We start from the raw sequence: 20,319 nt of genomic DNA, 5'->3' as shown, positions 1-20,319 counted from the left end.
GGTACTTTCAGTCTTATAGGAAAGAGGACTTACAGAGAGCAGTGTAAGTGATGCCCAACTTGCAGTATGGGGTAGGGTCATGATATGCACAAGTCCAATTTTTGTTAATACACCACACCACTCCTACGTTTTACTTCTTCTCAAAACTTAACAGGAGGAGAAACACACGAGGAACCCAGAAATAGAGGCAAGCAACGACCGCTTTCGTTACGCCATTGCTTAACACTTACGAAGCCCGGCTTGAATTATTCCATAATAATGCAAGTGAATGATTACTCTTTCGAAGTTCAGCAACAGTAACAGAAAACGTAAAAGAGCAACCGCAAAAAAAAGAAGCTTACAGGGACTTTTTCACTCTTAAAACTTGCACGTCAGCGGGAGATGTAACTGGACCGTCCGAACAACTCTGGCTACTGACCTTCATATTCTGTTTGGGCTGGTCCCGCTTGAATGCTGCCCTCGTGATCTGCCAATGGCACTTGATTGGCTGTAACTGTGGACAGTAAGCACATGACAAGTGAACTTGCTTGATTTCAGGGAGAGTGTGAAACGTAATGTGTGGGGGGGGGAATCACAGACGGATTGGATGTTTCGAAGGTACTGCTCCATCCCAGGCACCAGCACCGATTTCACAGCGCTGGCAAGGGCTTAAGCCTCGAAGTTGATGTTGATGTTGGTGGTAAGCAGTACTAAGCAAATCTAATGGAACAGTGCAGCTTTAAAAACCTGCTGGCACCTCGTCTTGGCTTTCCCCGAGGTGTCGACGAGTGCAATGTGATAGAAAAAAATATGAAGATATCAAAGTGCGCGCAGCAAACACATCACCAACTGTGCGTATTTTTACTAATGCTGGGTAAATTAAAAAAAGGGCCAGTTCAACATTTTCCATGAAACCATCCTAAGTGCAATCAAGAGATCACTGCTGATGTATGCAAAACGCCACACAGGAACCAAAAATGTTTGAATTTAATCATCAAAATTCTCTCTCAATCAAAAAACTCTAACGTGCCATGGGTAACACAGTTACTTCCTTTAAGACCGAAGATGTTACACTACAGCCTTTCACACTCTTGCCCCCAACCCCTTCCATCAGAAGACATTAGGAGCCTCGTATGAGTGGGCTCATATGAGTCAGGTTTTCGCTGTACAAGACAAGAGAAGATAAGGCATGGAGCATTTTAATCGACAGCAAAGAGTCAAAGTTGGAATTTCGTGCCTTATGCATTATGTGCATAAGATCTCTGCATTACCTGTGCTAGGCCGTGCGTGAATATGACGGCTGCAGTCGCAAGTGACACGTGTCTATGCACAGCGGCTGCGGCTCATTTGGTTGGAGCCTTAAATGGGCACCTGTGTAATTTACAGCCCCAGTCGTAACAGCAGGACGGTACACACTATGCAGCTTAGTCTAAAGGTTATGGAAAATGTACCTGTTTGACTTTGCCCGACCGTCGCCTGAGTCCTCATAGGACATAAAATTGGGATGGAATTCTTGGAGAGGATTCCAGACTGGAACCTTCTTTGTCAGGGGTCAAGACACAGGCTTAGGCATTCATATAAGAACAAAAACCTGTCATGTTGTTAAGGTGAGGGGGAGGGGCTTCTAAAATGACGATACTTCCATCCTCATTTAGATAAGCTAGCTTGTCAGAATGACAAACAATCTCCGGAAAGCTCGATCAGTGACAAATTGCCAACCACAGTCGATTTTGACAGGGATACTTATTCATAACAACACAGACCTATAGAATAGGCGCCAAGCAAATCGACAAGTGGTTAATAGATTGTCGCTGATCTAACTTGCAACTTTTAAAATTTGAGACATTGTCTAAATCTCCTCACCGTGACACATTTGACAACACTGAGAAGAAAAAAAAAACCCACGAGGTTGGTAACTCACCGGTGACAAGGATGAATACCAGGGCAAGGAGCAGCACGAGCCCCATGACAATGCAGAGGATAATCGACTTGCACTGCTTAGTCTGCAAGCGTCGTGTTATCGACGGGACACTCCAAACAGGGTCTCTGAATCGGTCCTGCTGTGAACATTTGGAGTCCCGAGAAGTTCTGGAGATCCCCAGGAAGCGAGGTTTGGGGGCACTCTCTTTCCCTGGTGCCATTTCTAACTGAAGACAGGAAGCAAAACACAAAATACCTCAATTTTCTTTTGATGAGGAGTCATTTCAAAAATTTCTGTGCCACCACAAGCAATGAGTTGTTAAATGATTCTTGTCGGCGACGGACAAGGTACCCAAGGTACCTTCAACTACCATTGATCATTAAGATTATCAACATTCCATTTACGTATGTGCATAACACAACGCAAAGCACCACTGCGGTGCACCAAACTCATCTACGTTGATGTTGAAATCTTGATTACCGAAGCGTTCCTTGTTTAGGAAACCTACATATTTTTCTAAAGACAATAACCATTTTTAATAGATTGATTTAATATTTTGAAACTGCTCTTCCCAGGTCCCTAAATGTTGAACCTTGCCAGTCGAAGGAACTTGTTTTCCTGTTCTGGGTTTATTCCGATCATCCTTACACAGAGTATAAGAGTTTTTGCGCACTTTATGATTCGGCATTTTTGAACTCAGAGCTACACTTCTCTTATCCGCAAAATTCCACCGTAAGTTTCCGGAACGATATCTATTTTTTCTTTATATGGATCACCTTCGAACACTTAAACAATTTCGTACACTTGTAAGCATCCTGGTTTGGAGTACACCTATTCTACCAGTTGGGTGTGACATTTTCCCCAAAGAGGCTGGGCCTAACTTTTAAACTTTTCGAAATCAAAGTAATGCCGTTATTGAAAATATCGCTAAATGTTTCATTTAAAAAGTCTTAAGACATAGATCTTAACACGCAAGTAAAAATTTCTACCGAAAAGTGACTTTCACTTGGTCCGTAAAGCAGAGTTGTAACTACTCAAGTCACTAACTCTACTCGAGTTGGTCTCAAGTCACAATTTTTGGCGACTGCCTGATCAAAAGACAAGACTCGAATGAAAAATACTAAGATTCGACTCCAAAAAATAGAAGCAAACTTCAGTGCAACAAAACAAACAAACAAACAAACAAACAACCCAACACCCCAACAAACAAACAAACAAACAAACACCCCAACACCCCAACAAACACCCCTACACCCCAACAAACAAACAAACACCCCCCAACAGACAAACAAACAACCCAACAAACAAAAAACTAACACAAAGTTGTGGTCAATTACAGTGCCGGTTTATGATGTCCATGTCGTATAAAATGACCATCAAGAGAAAGATGCGGTGTGACCACGATGTAGTAAAACAGAGGTGAATTTACTAGAGAGAGGACTTTGGAAGAAGGGAATTTAAAAATGCCAACAAAATGACGTTCTCTCTCTGTTATACATTGTATGTTGAAATATTTGTGACTCGACTTGACTCAACTCAATTCTGGACGCGATTCGAGTCACTACGGAACAACGGCTCAACTCAATTCGAGTCACTACGCTGCAATGACTAGAGTCACAAAACTTTTTCACTCATTACAAGTCTGCTGTCTAAAGCAACAGTACAATTTCTTTGTGAAATTCAGAGCTTGTCCTATACGCAAAAACAAACCCAAACATGTTTAGACAATTACAACAGCTCTTTATTTTAAAACTGATAAAAACTAACCCTACCTTTTGTCCATCCTGAACCTTTTCCGACGTCTCCATTGAGCTGGGACTCTAACGACACACGCAAGAATACTCCTGATCTTCCACCTTGGATCTTCTCCAAACCGGCTAGCGATTACAGCGGTTGAGCCTGTAAGTAAAATCCGTACCTAGCAAGAAATGATCGACAGCGTAGGTTTGACTGCATCAGCCAAAGAGTGGTCCACCACGTCAGTGCGCCGAGGCAGTGCCGGGCGACTGGAGCAGTGAAGCTCTCAATGCGCTGCTAGTTTCTACAGAGGAAATGAAGGAACAATACAGCAGTGTCACCCCAAACGCACTCTCGGGTCACGAAGCGCATGTAGCCGCCCACTTGTTTCTGACAAAGCGTGTGAGTGACACATTGACTTGCTCGCGTGAGGAGATATTACTGTCTTATCTACATGCGTAGGCGAATGGCATGGAAAACGGCAATGGTGTAGGGAATACAGATGGTCTTCCTTCAGAAAAATCATTTAAAGGGTCTGGGCGCTAAATTGATAACTGTCCGGGTTCAAACTTTGACTGATACCATTCCATAACCGAATCAGTCTATTTGGTTGACACTATGGCTACACTGTTGTGTATTCTGGATTTGGACTGGTTTATTTTAAACATCAATCTTCAGAGAGGGTCTTACAGTCTAATCAGCAAACACAGTATATACAAGCACTCCAAAAAAGAAGAATGGTCGTGGCTGGCAGAGGGCCCACGGATATACTTGGCCAGTCCCCAAGAGAATAGGTCATAACATTAAACTAATTTGAATTAAGTAAGCAGACAAAAACAGAAACAGAAGAAGACATAAAAATCACAAATCAAAGGCAATAAAAAAGTATGTTTACCACTGGATTTTTGTAAATGTGTTGAATCTAAAACGTCTGTTCTCTCACCTCTACAAAAAGGATAGTAGGGAGATGATTTTGTTGTGGGCATATTTGACAAGAGTCTCACAGAAGTGGACCGAATCGGTTTGAATACGTTTTACCGTTCTGGAGTTCCATGCCGTCAAATATTGTCTATTGTCGTACGTAAGTCTATTCGAACGTCTCCAAATGGTATCATTTGGAGGTAATATTGTAGCATACCGCCGACCCTCACACCTGCGGAAGCGTGCTACTACACTGATGCAGGACATTAGGCCCTCCCGACGAGCGGCTGTCGGGAAAACGTCGGGACATAGCTTAGTTTGAGGAGCCTACCCCCCATGCACAATAGAACATCAGAGAACACTCACTCACTGGGCTTATTAAGGGACTCTAGGAACACATTTATTGGTGTATAACTTGTATAACGGTTTATTGTGCCTACGCCTTGGAAGGTGACTCCCAAGTAGGCGTCAACTTGAATTGATTCTTTCGTAATCACACAGCTCGGTCGATTATTCCTCTCTCTAAAGCTAGTCGGACCACTCAGTACTGGCCCACCAGGTAGGTCCCCTTCCACACGCAGAACAAGAGTTGTCACTGCTCACGAAAAAACTGCTCCAGCAAATGCACCAGAGTGAAAACAGGAGACGAGAAAAGCGACGTGGAAGCAATATGGAAAAGCCGCGTGAAAAAGCGGAAAGCTGCGCACGGCGCTGCCTTTCAAATACTGGTGAGCCGCGTGAACCGGCCGCGGGACTACCACAGCGGGTACCAGGACTAGACTGGCACTGGGTCTACATCCAAAGTGTGTCTTCACAATATTATAATAACCCAACTTACATTTTTCTGTTAGGTGTTTAACTAGCTTTATAGTCGAAAAGACCGCGGCGATAATGTTAGTTTTCCCACGCTTGGCAAAAGGCACGAGGCTGTGGTTTAACAGTCTGCCGCCTTTATGCTTATTGTGCTCGGCAAGGCAGCTCCACGCTGCAATGAGCCCCGAGCATTTATCGCGGGCCTTCACAGGGTAAAAGGCAAATATCGCGTATACTTTAACTCTTTTTTTTTCTTTTTTTAACATAGAGTGCTGTCACCTGAAGTGCAAAATGTCGACTCCTTGCCTTGATACGCTGTCTGTTTTTGTCGCCGGTGCACCGATTTGTCGGTTTCAGGGAGATGCCATCTGCGGAATTCACACAGGCCTTGTCGGGCAGGCATCATCTTAGACGAGTCTTCGTCTTTACATCCATCTGCCCTGAATACCTTTTGACCTTGTCCGACTCTCAAGACACATCCTCGTCCCCCTTATTGGATTCACGAAGTGAGACCTCTTCAACTGTCCATTACTGTGGAAATTATTCCCCGCGCAGCCCATCAAAGCCGTTCAACTTTCGCTTAGCATTCGTTACCTCCTGCTCGACCGGTGCTCCCGTTACGTTATGGGTTATTCCGATGACCGTGCTAGTCTGCAGGTTTTTTATTTCGTCTTGGCGCCAGCAAGGAGAACCGTCGTGCGAGTGGAGGTCAAGAGAATTGTTCCGGCATCGTGTTTGCACTTAATGAGTTGTTAAATGAATCCGTTAGAAATACATTCAGGGCAAGGTATCCATTACCTAAGCTGCAATATCTAAACCGTGCTCAGTGTTTTCCTGCTTATATCAATGCGCCATAATAGGCTTAAACCTTCCACTAGTGTTCATTTTGTTGGTAGAAAATGATGCACCTGCAATGCTTGCGTTTCATAATCGTTCATGAACCAGTGACGCTCAGGTCGAATTCGGGCGGCCTGTTCTTGACACGGGTTTCTTGTTCTCGCGCTCGAACGGCGGGAACACGACTCAAGAACACTGTTCTCGGAACAGGATCACACATCACCTCCTCGTCAGAGTTTTACAGGAACACACGGAAAACTCGGGAGATTTTGATTTCTGAACAGCTGCAAAAAGAAGAGAGATGGCTTCCAAAGCCATAGACAATGGGAAGTTTTAAGAAAATTAACATTAACTATTTTCTGAAACACAGAAAGGAATGTTCCTGTTTATATAGAAAATAATTCAGCCCATCCAAACATTAACTCTCGAATAACGCACATGGACGCCGCCATGTTGCATTTTGCTTGTCACTAACTACCAGCGATAACCGGTTGTTTGTTCCTGGCGTTCGAGCGGCCGACCCACGAACAAATCGAGCTGTTCGTGACCAGACGGGAACAAGCCGCCCAAACTCAGCCCATGTTACTACCAAAGGAGGCTTCGTTGCTTGGAAAATTGCGCCCTCTCTTGGTCCAGCTCGGAGCCCATATGACCTATCAGCTTTAGCTGGACGGAGGGACAACGTCGTCTGACCCAAGGTACCTCTTTTCGAAAATCACTGAATCTGCTTTTGTCCGTCCATGCACATTTACTTTCCGATCACTAAAACAACGCTATACTCGAATTCACACTTACAACGGGGAAACGTATCAACACTAGTGTCCAGTCAAAACACTGTAAAAAAAAAACTGTGATTTTACATTGAAACCTTAGGTATCAGAATAGTGCAGTGACCCCACAGGCGTGTGTTTATCATTAGCACATGTGCAGTATTAGAATAGGACCACCGGTCTTACGTACATTTGAACCAGAAGAGCGCTTGTCGTCCTTCAGATACTAACGTGATAAATCTAACGCAGTTTGTCATCTATACAGGACCAGAATTACAAGTGTTTACGCTTTTCAACAAAGATTCCAAGGATGTTATAAATCACCTTTGGCCTCTAAACAGGAGCAGAGCAAGATTGATTTTTTCTTTTAAGGAGACACAAAAGGATGTTAAATTCAGCAATTCGGATTTCCATATAGGACAAGAGTCCTTAAAGATATCAAAGGTGCTGTACCACAACTTTACTGTTAATATGGGACCAACTAATAACAAATGGTCCGACAGAGATACAAAGGGTGTTACACTGCATACTGCGGTTTTTGCGGCACATATGTGATATTTTCCTTTAGGTATGATGACTATTACCTATTAATTAACGATTAGTGACTGTTGTGATGTGGGATATGACCCGGGGGACACATTGCCGCTTCGGGCGTTATGCATACTCGAGGGTGCTGTCATATCTTGGCCTTGATGATGTTTCTCACCTGTGTTTCTTGAGGGAAAATTAAAGGCGACAGAGATTACTCTGGACAACGTGGGGGTGCATGTGTGCGTGCGACATCTTTCAACACTGGCTGACGTGACGTCTAAAGGCGCCTTTCCATGTACGTTTTTTGGGGGCGTTGCGTAGATGTTGTGTTAATGCGTTTCACTTTTACGGACAAAAACCGACGCCATTAACGTAACACACGTGTGCGTTGCGTTCGGCCGTCAAAATCGTTGCAGGAGCGATTTGACGGATACGCAACGATTGGCGCATGTGTTGAGGCGCACATGGACAGGCGCCTTAAAGGGAGGTGTGACATGCGGTTTTGTTGCCCCGTCACGTGAATGTTCTGGGCCAATGAAAAACAAAAACCCAGTGCTCAAGACAGAGGTATGACAATCACTACTGACGGACTGAGCAGTTGCAAAACCTCAGCTTCACGACAACGTCTATGTATTTTGTGAGTCTGTCATCCGAGGTCTCCCGCTACTGCATCATTCCAGGGTAACTCTGCAGTACATTCCCTACGATCGGATAGGTGATCTTCCCAGAACGTCTTAACGACCGGACAAGAGGAAGACCGCGCAATGCCCGCGGGGCTGCTCAAGGTCTATACCAATATTTTGAAACCGCCGACTGGTCGTAGCATAGTTAAAGGGCAACTACACAAGTAAAGCCTGGAAGCAGCCAATGTCTTTTTTAGGACGAAACCTACTTTGTTGTGAAATGCACGCGCCTATCCTCAGGCTAAATCCAAAGCTGACTGCACCGTGGACGTTTTCGTGTTTATCAATTCATATCAGGCAATACATGCCAACGTATTTCCAGTGCGCAGGGAGCTGCTCCTGTTCACGCGGCTTTTAACGACGTACACGAAAACCACAACACACAGAGTTGTTCATGCCTTTTTTCATATCAAGCAGAAGTGAAATAGTGGAAGTCGCTTTGTGTTCGCGTGATCTGGCCTAAAGCTGCCCCTAACCCTACAGAGCATTATCAGTTATCTTACAACTCTAGGGATGCGACGTGAAATGGGCATGGATGGGGAAAGCTCACTTTCTGCCGAGGGCTACCGAACGGGTTTTGGCCTTGTCAACGTAATGAGGAAGGTGGGAAGTGGGAGGGGCAGGGCAACAGGCTTAATGATGGGGGAGGTAATCCTACACCGCTATATAGGTGCTCGTAATGCAGGGTTGGGCTGACTGAATGATCACGTCAAGTGGGGTGCAACGGGGGCGACGATTTTTCAGGGGCTGAGCTTGATTAATGAAACGGAAGTACTAGACGGACAATGCTGAGCAATAAAAGCAATATCGTGCTGCATTCTTTGCCTTGGTGCATTATTGGTGTCGTATGCCTAAAAGCTGCACATGACAGTAAACGACGTAAAAAAACCTTTTGAATGATTACTTCCACCACTTTGAGTAAGACTGCTTTTTAAGGTCTAATTTCTAATCCAAAAGCAAATTAATTTATCATCCGAACGAAAACAGCATACTCTTGAAACAGGTAGGCATATAGGTGGTTACATTTTGTCGGTCAAAGTGTTAATTAACAGACTTGGTGATTAAGGAGACAAGAATTAACAGTGATCCTTGTTGGCCGACGCTGCTTTATGGCTTAACTATTTTACTGGTGAGAATCAAAAATAGACTTAAAAACAAATGCACTCGTGGCTGAGACAGCCAAAGAAAGGTTATCCAGCACTCTGCATGTATTTGCACTCACTTAAGCTTAGAGAATAAATCTTGTAAACCTTGGGTCTGCCAGATATGATCAGAGAGGAGATGAGCAGCTATTAGACTCGGACATCACCGAATGCCGCCTGTCCAATGCTTCAATTACACGCAAGAGATTGATCCATTAACAAGGATCTACAAGTTTATGTTATGTCCTATTTCCCCCTAAACTGCCCTGGCCGAGTTACTTGCTCGATCGTTCATACAATCATCAACAACACCTGAGCAAGTTCCAAAGAACAGACACCCACGTGTCGCATCTGAACTCGGAAAAGTACATCAAACGGCTTAATGCTTACCATAAAACAGGCATTCAAACCCCTTAATATCAACATTGATTTCCAATCCGAAGGCTTCATAGGCGGCCTTTTATTTCTGAACTGGCTCCAAGATTGCCACCAAACCCTCTACAAAACAATATCATTTTCGTTATTCTGTACCAAGGACTGTCCTGTTAGTTTTGAGCACCAGCCTTGATTCAGTGCTGGTTTGCCACATATTCCATATTCTGGTAGCAGATTTAGCTTGAAATGATAATACCGTGTTTGTCGTTCAGAATCTGTTTTGTGCCGTTTAGAATGCCTGGTCGAAATTACTAATTACACAGGCAAAGTTACCCGTCCAACGAGAACCGATCGGCATACGCCGTGTTTCAAGGTTTGGAATAATCTCGGTTAAACATTCCTAGTCAACAATGTTTTCAAATCCCCCATTACAGCAATTAATATTGCCGAGATTAATCGGTATCTGACGAATCCTTTGGTGGGCATTACTCCATATGAGTTCCCATTTCATGTGAAATGAATTTAATGTTGACATTATACGTGGTACTGATCACCACGGAAAGCTTTCGAATTTGTTTCGAGGTAAATTTGTCAACAATTCTTCGATATGTGAATTTGGGATATCTCAATATTTTAACTTTTCGTCAAGAAAAGTGTATTTCATAATTTCAGGGGAAAAAACGAAGACTGTAGTCACGCAGAAGACGCAATTCCCTGCGGTCGCAATGTATAGACCGCACCAAAAAATCTAAGACAGCACACAAGCCCATAGTGGATTTACGCGTATCGTGTCTGCCAACGAAATCTTCATCTTGCTGCCAGTGCATATTGTTTGATCCACAACATACACTGAAGGCTTATTGCTGCTTGTACGAGCGAAATACAACAATTAAGCTTGATGATGCTAACACGTATTCCTATCCACCGAAGAAAGAAAAAATAAGCATAAAACTGATGATGGAATAGTATAGGTCATGCGCATCCACAAAAAGCTGTACGCCACGTACGATACGTTCATGAAAATGCATTTTTGCTTCTTTGTTGCTGGCTTTCTTGACTACAAACTCAAGTTCTGCACAGCTCAGTCCGTCTTGATTTTTTTAGTCATGCTTTGTGAACGGCTACCTTTATCACGTGTGGTTAAAAATGAATACGGCATATTTACTGTCTCAGGTTGGGAACGACCGCATGCATTATCCCAACACGATGAAATCTCTCAAAGGTCGAGGAATTACGTTAAGCCAATATTCAACCTTAAGTCCAGTAAATTTGCAAAGTTTCTTCTGAGTTCGCGTTGGTGTGGGAAAATGTCATTCGTCAGCTGCAAAATGTCAAACCAAGACTAGATGACATTTATTTTGGACAACACCATCCAAAAATGATACAAAAAATAATCATTGGTGTTGCTTCACATCAACATAACACAATACATACTGTAGCAAGTGATACTGGTGCCAAGATAATGGAAAACCTCGACTAAAACCGAGAGTAGTCACTGCACGTGTTCAATGAATATGTAAACTGAAATTAAAACCGAGGTATCACGTTAGAGGAAAATCATGGCTTCAGAAGGTCACCAAGGGAAACTGCGACTTCTCTTTCCTAACTGAAGAGGTTATTGCAATAAGATCTGAGTGTTTCACAGGATGACGGCCTCCGTGGTCAACCATTACCGACATACGCAATCGATCGACCTGCACATAATCGAGCAAACTTCACATAAAACCGTTATGCTGTACTAGGGTTCTTTCGAAACAAACTCATCACGGGATTCTCAATTTTTATAGGTTAAGTCCAAAAGAAATGCACCTCCACAGATTCTCACAACTGACATTTCTTGATATTCTCAGGTGGAATTGAGATTATTTGCACACTGTTTTTGCGAACCCATTTGTTCGTCTGGATTTTACATGCCCGCTGCCTGGAGAAACGCGACTGCCTGACTACAACCATGTCGGAAGCATGTCCAGCTTTCAACTTTTCTCGGATATTTCCGGTGGGATTTTACCACTTAGTCGTGCATGGTTGGAGGGTGAAGCAAACCGAGCAGAAATGTGCAGAAACCCTGGAGCGAAAATGAGGTGGAAAGTACGCAGCTGTACGGCAATCGATCGGGAAATTATAGATCAGTTCCTTTTGGGTGGGAGAGGGGGGAGTGCAACGTGAAGTGTACTGCGCCTGTGCACGGTTAGGTCGCTGACGGAGCAAGCCAATCGAGAATTGCCCAAGGACATATGAAACAGTGTATAGGTCTGCTAAAGGTTAAAGCACGGAGGAATAAAAACACAAAGAAAACAGATGTTAGGGAAGTCAACATGCCTCGAGACAATACGTGACCACTTAACTATTTGCCATTATTACCCTGTAGATCTGGTCGGCAGCTATAGCTGGAAAGTTATCCCCACCTGACACAATGTTCGAGACTATGGCACAGCTGTGAAGCCGCAGAAAATTTTTAATTAGAACACAATTGCATCTGCCTTATTACTGGGTGGGGTGGGGAAAGTCGTGTTTGGTCCAACTTGGTAGGCGTATTTTGCGGAAGAGCTTAAGCTGGAAGCGGAAGTGCTCCTGTTCTGATTACGGTGGCCTTCTGGACTGATGGGCTCAGGATAGCCCAATGCTCAACGCCACGCCACAGAAATCCCCAATTCATGTGGCTGATTGACTAACCACTGAGGTACAACCCTTTGGGAAAAGATAGTTCCTCAAACGGTCGGCCGATTACGTTCCTAATCAACGAGTGAGGAAGACAATGTTCGGGAGCCATGAAACTTCCGGTCAGACAGTCATACCAGTCTCCACAGTTGACTGATTGCTCTAGTGAAGAGGCTGATAGAGAAAGGAATAGGACTGGATGTAATGGAGCGAGAGTGGTGGTATAAATAGGGCTGTTTATTTAGCTGCGACATAAGTATCTCAATATTGTTGGAAACAAAATGGTGGATTAAGCGTCAGCGCACACGGACATTTCGCACACAACAGCGGTACACTGCACTGCGCACACAATGAACGGCCATTTAGGTTCAAGAGTCTGAAGTTGGCCCAAGTCTCTCTGTGCACTGCTCTGAATACAAGGAAAGGACCGAACCTTGTTGAATCAGATTGCTACTTGCAAAATTTACGAGAGAATTGTGTAGTCCATACTACATGGGGGACGGAGATCATACAAGACCACTTCTTGTCTGTTGTGGACAGGATAGGACAAGGGGCTACAAATTAGCTCAACTTCAGTCCTTGGCTTACAAACTGTGATTCATCACCGGTGGACTGACTGTCGATTGGCAAACCAATGTCTTCTGGTCAAGGTTATAGAGCAATGCCAACAGATTTTTTGTTGTCAGAACATGAAGAGAATGGAGCACCAACCCCCCCTCATGACGCCATCCTTAGTACTGGCACATTCAAACAAAATATACAACCAGGAAACGAACGGCGGCAGACGTGCCGTCGATTTCCGAGGGGTAATACGTACAAAAGCCCTTGATTCATCATGCGATGCTTGTGGATTTCCAGATTTATTGTGAGCTGGGCAACGCTGCCCAACTTCACCTTACACGAGGCAAAACGACCTACAACGAAATTTCACAAGCTATTTGAGAAATGGTATCACTTGCACAGATTCTCACGGCGCCAAATGCGGGCGTGCGCATGCATTTTTCAGATTGATTTTCAACATATTTCTGCATGTCGACGGAATTCAATTCTCCACACACCAGGGACGTTTCTGCATTATGTAAGGAAACAGCTATGCGTGTCTCTGTCATTATGACCTCTGGCGCGTAATTACCACATTTCAATGTCGCCTTCTGCTGACACATACACGAAAATTGGGCTATTCGGGCGACAGGGGAGGTCGACCCAGCAACCCACGCACCCACCATTCGCTGATCACCATGTAAGAAAACCCAAACAACTTGTTGGCCAATCCGAGCTGTATAAGACTGTTTGTTGATCATTCAAGTGGAATCTGTGTAAGAAACCAACGTCAACCACTCCAATCCTTTGAACAAAAAAGCCAGGCAAATATTTTTGGAATGCAAAAAAAAGGAGAGAACTTTCACTTGTAACAACTAATGGCTTGTCCATATTTCTAGCATAACATATAGACACTGACAGCCTCTCTACACGATTTAAAGAATCTTCAACATGGCGTTGCTCACCCTCAAAAGGCTACTACACACATCTAATTTGAGCTCAATCCACCAAACTCTACCCTGACAGTGTGTAGCAAGTATGATCAAGTACCAACGGTTGAGTAATGATTAGTTCGTGACAAATCTTGCACCTGCGCTCGTGCGATAGCGCGAAAGTGTCTTTAGGCAAGATACATGTATACGGTCGAACGTCGTATGCCAACTCTTGGTCTCCTCCTTGATGGGCTAGGTTGTTGATACCCAGCGAGCCAACCGTATGACACTCATCGGACATTGTACAGTTCGAATCCCTCTAGGAATGTTGTTTCTGAGGTCGACGGTGTCCGTAGCCGATTGAGGGTAACTCAGAAAGCGAGTTATCGAATTGTTCGGCATAACTGCATGACGCGCACTATTCTGAAAACGTCGTATACTAACGTATCACACGTACAAGGTCAACTTGAGCACACCGAATGAGGTTCAGATATTCAGTCCATGCAAGATTCAATGAATCTTTATCATGGTCCGGCTTTACAAAGCCGTTCAGCTTTTTGACAAATTTCTGCCCGTTGAAGACCAGTAACGAATAAGTGAGTTTCGATAGGCTCCCGCAAGAAAATCTCATTAACAATAAACGAAACACTTCAACTCGGCATTTAAAATGGTGCCCACAATTCACTCCAATAACGCAACTAAAAGGAACTCAACCTTTTTTCCTTGCCAGTGTAAACATTGAACATAAACCGCGTGGAATATGATAACATGGCATGGGTGAAAAGGGCAAGCCGAGGGTGCTTTACTGAATTTTTGATGATTTACGTCATACGCAACGCATTCCTCTCAGCTATATGTGCAAAGTGGAATGACCGCTTAAGTCGTTTGTTCTCAAGAAATAGCTACATTTCATTTGTTACAGCAGAGCTCAAGTTTAAGTTTTAGCCTTATGTGGCGGTCGATAAGAGTTACCAACAAGACGAAATGTAGCCCCATTTAGACATGGGCCCTTGATGGCAATTGTCCATTACTGCGCAAAGGTCTCACTGAGCACAATCGCAGCCTTTTAGTTTCCATGGCAGCCGCTGTGTCTGGCTACCATCCAGGGGAAATCTATTAAGAGGTTCAACCTTCCAGTAATTCGCTTCATTCATCCATCGTTGATTTTGTGGAGTATCTGGTTGTATTTCAAATGTCCGAACAAAACATCGCCAAGAAAATAAAATCTAACGATGAATTCGTTATTTTTGAGATTGCAAGGACAACGTAAAATGAATAAATGTGTTCTGAACGGAAATATGATTACACGTCAGGTATCTGTCAAGGTGATATGCTTTATAATTTGGTAAAAAGCATTATGCAAGCAGCTAATTGGAAAGCATTGGAGGCTTCGCCTGCGCAGTTCTAAAGGATCACTGGACGAGGGTATTGAAAGAATTCCCCTTCAGTCTTATAGCAAGACGCCAGATTTCGTTATTCCAGGAATACAGTTGGGTCATTTTCCTTCCGAATTTGATGGCACATTGCCTGTCATCTGAATGCACAGGTTTGCACGGTGCCATCTACAGTGTACAGCGCTCGTGTCATGAGCACAACACACAACAACGTGCGATCTGGGGATGTGGAATCGGGCAGTGTGCGTGGTGACGGTCGTTGCAAGAACCGCTTGGAGCTTCAACGTCACGAAGAATCATTTGTAACGGATACCTCAAGGATTCCCGTCAGACTGGTAACTGAGGTTTTAGGGTTTTGTCAGGGGGATAAGCTTACTTCCTTTGCATGCGTGCGAACACGTACACTTATCCCACATAGTCAGAAATAAATATCAAGGCCGTCAACGACACACGAGGATGACTTCATTTTAATCGGTGAAGTACTTGCAAGGACGAAGGATGCAGCCTGCTGACTTGAGACGAGTGTTTGCTTAAACTTCACCCCTATCGCACAGACCCACAACTATCCGTTTTGTTTACGGCCAATCAGGCCTCACGGAAACTGTAGCCAAATCTAGAAGGAAAGTGAGGTCAGACTCGCTAAATCTTCACTTCTACAAGCGGGCAGACTTTGTTTCTATATAATTATCGATGTAATTCAGACGACGAAGAAATAACGAGACAATGTCGCACAATATTTCAACAGCAAAAGGAAACAATTAACAGACACTGCTTAAAAGAAACAAAATGCCACATTTTAATGTGACTGATATTACTGACACGATCGATTCTACAGTGTTAGTCTATACCAGTTCCAGTCTTGGGGCTGGTACATACTTCAGGTGAACGCCAAAGCCCAGCGAGTTTTAGGTCAATGAATATTTCTAGGGAATCCGCAGCGCGAATATTTGATTTGAGGTCAGAATTTCCTGTTCGTACTCGTTTTGGCGCTGAGCGCGGACCAGTGTTTACACGCTGTTAGAATCAGAACGAGTGGTTCCAACAAAATATTAGCAAATGTCTCCATTTTTAATGAAATGCATGTAAATTGTGGTTCCGATTTACATTTCCTAAGTGCTGTTGCAACCCATCTACCAAACGCCCTTTGCTGGCGTGCCCATGCAGGTACATCGCCCTTTTCTTTATGTGGTGCCGACTGTTGTGTGTGACTTTAATCATGTCTAGAGTCATAACCCATTCAGTGCGCCATATTTTGTTACGATTCTAAGTCGTTCAACCCATTTATATGCAAATGTGATGCCACTGAGGTGTTCTGCGTCTCGGAGGTGAATCTAATAATTGTAAAGCGTAAAGAAGTCATTGACATCTTATTACTTCTCGCCACGTATAGACACATGACAGCCTGACGTCACTAACGAGAAAGTTATGACGTAAGCCTGTAACGAATATGTCAATTCACTAAAGAATACATCAAATAGGAAAGGCCTAAAACAGTTTTTCCACCTGTTTTGAAAATGAAACACCCACACGCATGTAAGTGTGTATTTGCCTGCAACTGGGGACCCCCTATTGTTCCTCTTTTGTTTGTACTTAAACTTTTTTAGAAGACCACCCATATGTTTTGTACACAGTCGGGGACCCTCTGTCAATCGGGGACCTTATTGTCCTCTATTGTTCAGGGTCCCCAATTGAATGCAGAAACAAACTCACACACACACGATGTACAGCAGAAAACAATAAAGTCGAAATGTACACTGTATAATCACTAAGCGAAAATTCCCTTTACAAAACAGGCTACGCAGTGTGGGCACGTTATATGAAGTAAAGGAGGGAATAGACGTATATGAATCATCATTTTAGTACACAAACTAAAAACAGAAAACAAAGCCAGTGACTTAGTGGCTGGACTGGAAACATGGATATGTTGGCTCATTCAATCAGTTTTTACAATTTGTTCTATGAGCTGTTTCGGGAATACGGAACAACTCTAACCGTCTTCAGCATTTTACCAACCGGAGATCAAGTGTAAGAGCAGACAGGTGGGTGTTTGGTCTATCTCTATTCCTCAGTGTTCTCCATATCTTCTCGGTAAAATTTCCAAATGAAACACAGCGGGTCCGTGCTATCTTCTGCCCCCCCCCCAAAAAAAAAAAAATTACTTGACGACTAAAAGCTTAGACTCAACCAGTAAGGAGTGAGGTCGTCCAAACCAGAGAGTGCGGCTTCGTCTCCGAGAATATGCCAGGCACGCGGACTCAGACGTTTCCGATTCAAGTCCTAAGAAAGTGCCCTCCAGCCCAAGTACTTCAAACTGCTCAGTATTATTACACTGACGCTGTTTAGCTTGTCCTTTTCCCATTTTTTTTCGAATTGGGAACGTGCATAGAAATTAGACACTCCTATCCCGCCGAAGCACTAATGAAAATCATTATCTCTTCTCATGAATAATACTTTACAATAAAACACACTAAGCAGGGGCCAAGTTGGTGACGAAGTAATAACCAAGAAACCTTCGTTTCTGTGCCACTGCACTGTATACTTGAAAACATAAATATCTGACTCGATAGAAGATAATTTGATATGACCAAGGTCGGAACTGCTTATGACAGGGAAAAGGAAGATAACTGTCAGTCTGGGGGACGCAGGTGATAATGGCGCGCCTTTTCAAAAATGCACAAATTGGGGAAAATCCATCAGGCGAGAGTTTTTTTCAGGCATGGATGCTTTAGCACTCTTCTGCAATGAGCACAGGTGTTCTGTCGGCTGCAAGGATGGCATGCCGTGGCTTAACCACGACCGCAATGGACAGGATGATCCCGATCAATGACTACGACGTGACAAGCGACTTGTAATAACTGCGTTGTTTTAAAAACGCATGCGGTCTTTCTAGAATTGGCTTATGCATTTTACACACGACAACACCATCCCTCAGCGAACCTGGGAGAGTTGACTGCCCCAGGGCAGAGGGACGAGTCTGAGGCGTTGAGGAAGCCAGCAGCTGGCTGGCAGATCAGCCTGATATGTGGGTCCACAGAATCCGCCCCTCGTCTGTGTAACACACTCTGCTCCGAGCGCTGCGATTACGGTAAACAACCATCGCGCGCCTGTGCCCGGCTCAGAACTCGGGGAGGACAGGACAGACCGGGCGGGAAAGGTGAAAATACCCTGCCGAGTGGCAATTTTCTATGCATGTCGGAAATGCGTGAAGGATGCCACACAGGGTGCCGACTCCGATTACTGTCCGCCCGTATCCCGATTAAAGATGCAGTCTTCTGCGTCCCTGCGTCAGTTCCTGGAGTTCTGCCGCAGCTCACTTACACCACCCATTTCCAGTTACAGGTGGTATGCACAATGTAAACTTGCATTTACCCTGGGTGTACCGATAAACTACCAACAAGGAAAAGAAAACTTACACCAGGCAAGTACGGTAGCCTCTTGAACGGACGCCAAGCCTTAACAAGACTTGTCCCTCACCAGGCAACGATACCCCCGTGTTGAACGCGCAGTGGTTCACGCACGTTATGTCCCGTCTACTCACACGATCAAGGAATTTCATGGGAGACATTTCTTAATCTCCCTCTTCTGTTGTCGGGGGGAATACTTGAAACCGGTACATATACCAGGCTTCTTTCAGAGAAATATGAGCTGGCATCACTCAGCTACTCTCTGTGAGGTTTTACGGGGCCAATTCAGGAGAGACCAAACGACGAGAGAAATGTTCTCAAATCGTTTTTCAGAAAATAATATCTTTTCATGAAACAAAGAGAACAATGCGAGGGCCTATGATTTCCAGATTTCCAACATGAAGACAATTTCGTCGGTTCATTTCCATGATTGTGTTTTTTTCATCCTTGTAATTCAAGTTTTTCAACCCGACTTGACCATGGCAAACAAACGCCATTGATGCCACAACGAAGGTTCTTTCTTCTTCAAGACTCACGCACCTTGGTGAGAGGACATAAGGCGCCAGATGTCATTGGACGCTTGAACACCACGAGTAAACCTGTTTACCCCTTTTTGAACACACAACCCCCCCCCGGAAGTGACAGCAGGATGCAAGAGGTGTGCGCACAGACACTCACGACGATGAAAACTAAAGGAAGCACTGAGGCATCACGAAACCAAAAATATCCATGCGCCACTCGCTACTGAATATTTTAGAAGTGTGGGTTTAGTCAAACTACAATGCCTGCCGGCTTTTTTTATAAACACGTAAGATTTTGAAACACATGACTTAGTTTTTGCTTTTTTTGCTTTTCGACCTCATAAGAACTTTAACGCTCTGGATCAGTTGAACTCTTGCGGAACACGGTGTGGAATGGCCAAACTCGGAGAATATTTCACGCGCTAAGTCACAACCGGTAGAGTGGTGCTGCTTACACTCTTTGGAGAGAAAAACAGGTATGAAATTTCAGTTCCAATTTTCAAACACTCAAGACCGTTGGGCTATTGGGTAAACAGTTTATTTTGGTCGAATAAGAAAGGAAATACCTGTTCTAGTTTCTAGATCTGTAGTGGTCACCTACACTCACACTTTCAATGATAAGCGTACCGTCATTGACCTTTTCCTGCCGTCCAAAAACAGCTTGGAACGAGAGGGAAGCTTTGAATAAAAATGGAGGCTGAAAGTGATACACTTAAGATAAAAATCGTCCGTGATGCCGAGAGCCAGGGCATTGACCTGTTCGCGAGATAGCGCCCAACTCGACCCACTACAAATGATCTCTCCAGATTGATTTACAAGACTGAGCAATCTACAGGAGAAGGTCACTCAAAAAAGACGTTTCTCAGCCCAAAATCTACCCAAAAAGCTAGGTGCTCTCCGATGCAAAAAGTAAAAATAATCACAAAAAGTGCTGAATTAGAGCTAGGAGGGTAGCAAGGTAACCGGTCCAATCTTCGTACTTTTTTTTTTTTAAAGAAATTTGAAAATTTCTGTTCTCGAAGTATAGCTTGAACAGATTAAATGAGCCTAGATTGTAACTTTTTTCGCGTAAATGATTTGGATACTGCATACCACATTGTAAAAGGTTACTTTAACAGATAACTTTTGTGAAACTGTCTTGATTGATAATTGGTTTATTCG

General features: G+C 43.9%; 1 protein-coding gene across 5 annotated transcripts in view; it reads right to left on the bottom strand.

Moving 5' to 3' along the window:
- Nucleotides 1-20,319, bottom strand: part of LOC110976116 (relaxin receptor 1-like) — a 73,792-nt gene that overhangs the window by 33,158 nt on the left and 20,315 nt on the right. For 3 of the 5 annotated variants that reach the window (XM_087133012.1, XM_022229133.2, XM_087133016.1), the window contains 3 exons: nt 3,673-3,818; nt 1,901-2,126; nt 419-493 (listed from right to left, as the gene is read on the bottom strand). In XM_087133012.1, coding sequence (XP_086989138.1) covers nt 419-493; nt 1,901-2,126; nt 3,673-3,708 — 337 coding nt within the window. In that variant the 5' untranslated portion in view covers nt 3,709-3,818. Of the gene's footprint in view, nt 1-418; nt 494-1,900; nt 2,127-3,672; nt 3,942-20,319 lie in introns of all 5 variants that reach the window. The other 2 variants (XM_087133014.1, XM_087133015.1) reach the window with 1 other exon arrangement.

Source organism: Acanthaster planci, linkage group LG02 (assembly GCF_054643075.1).
Source record: "Acanthaster planci isolate LZ-2023a linkage group LG02, COTS_SCS, whole genome shotgun sequence".
In the NCBI taxonomy this organism is placed as follows: Eukaryota; Metazoa; Echinodermata; class Asteroidea; order Valvatida; family Acanthasteridae; genus Acanthaster; species Acanthaster planci.
Note: the sequence above shows the minus strand (reverse complement) of the source record. Positions and strands in the feature narration are given on the sequence as shown.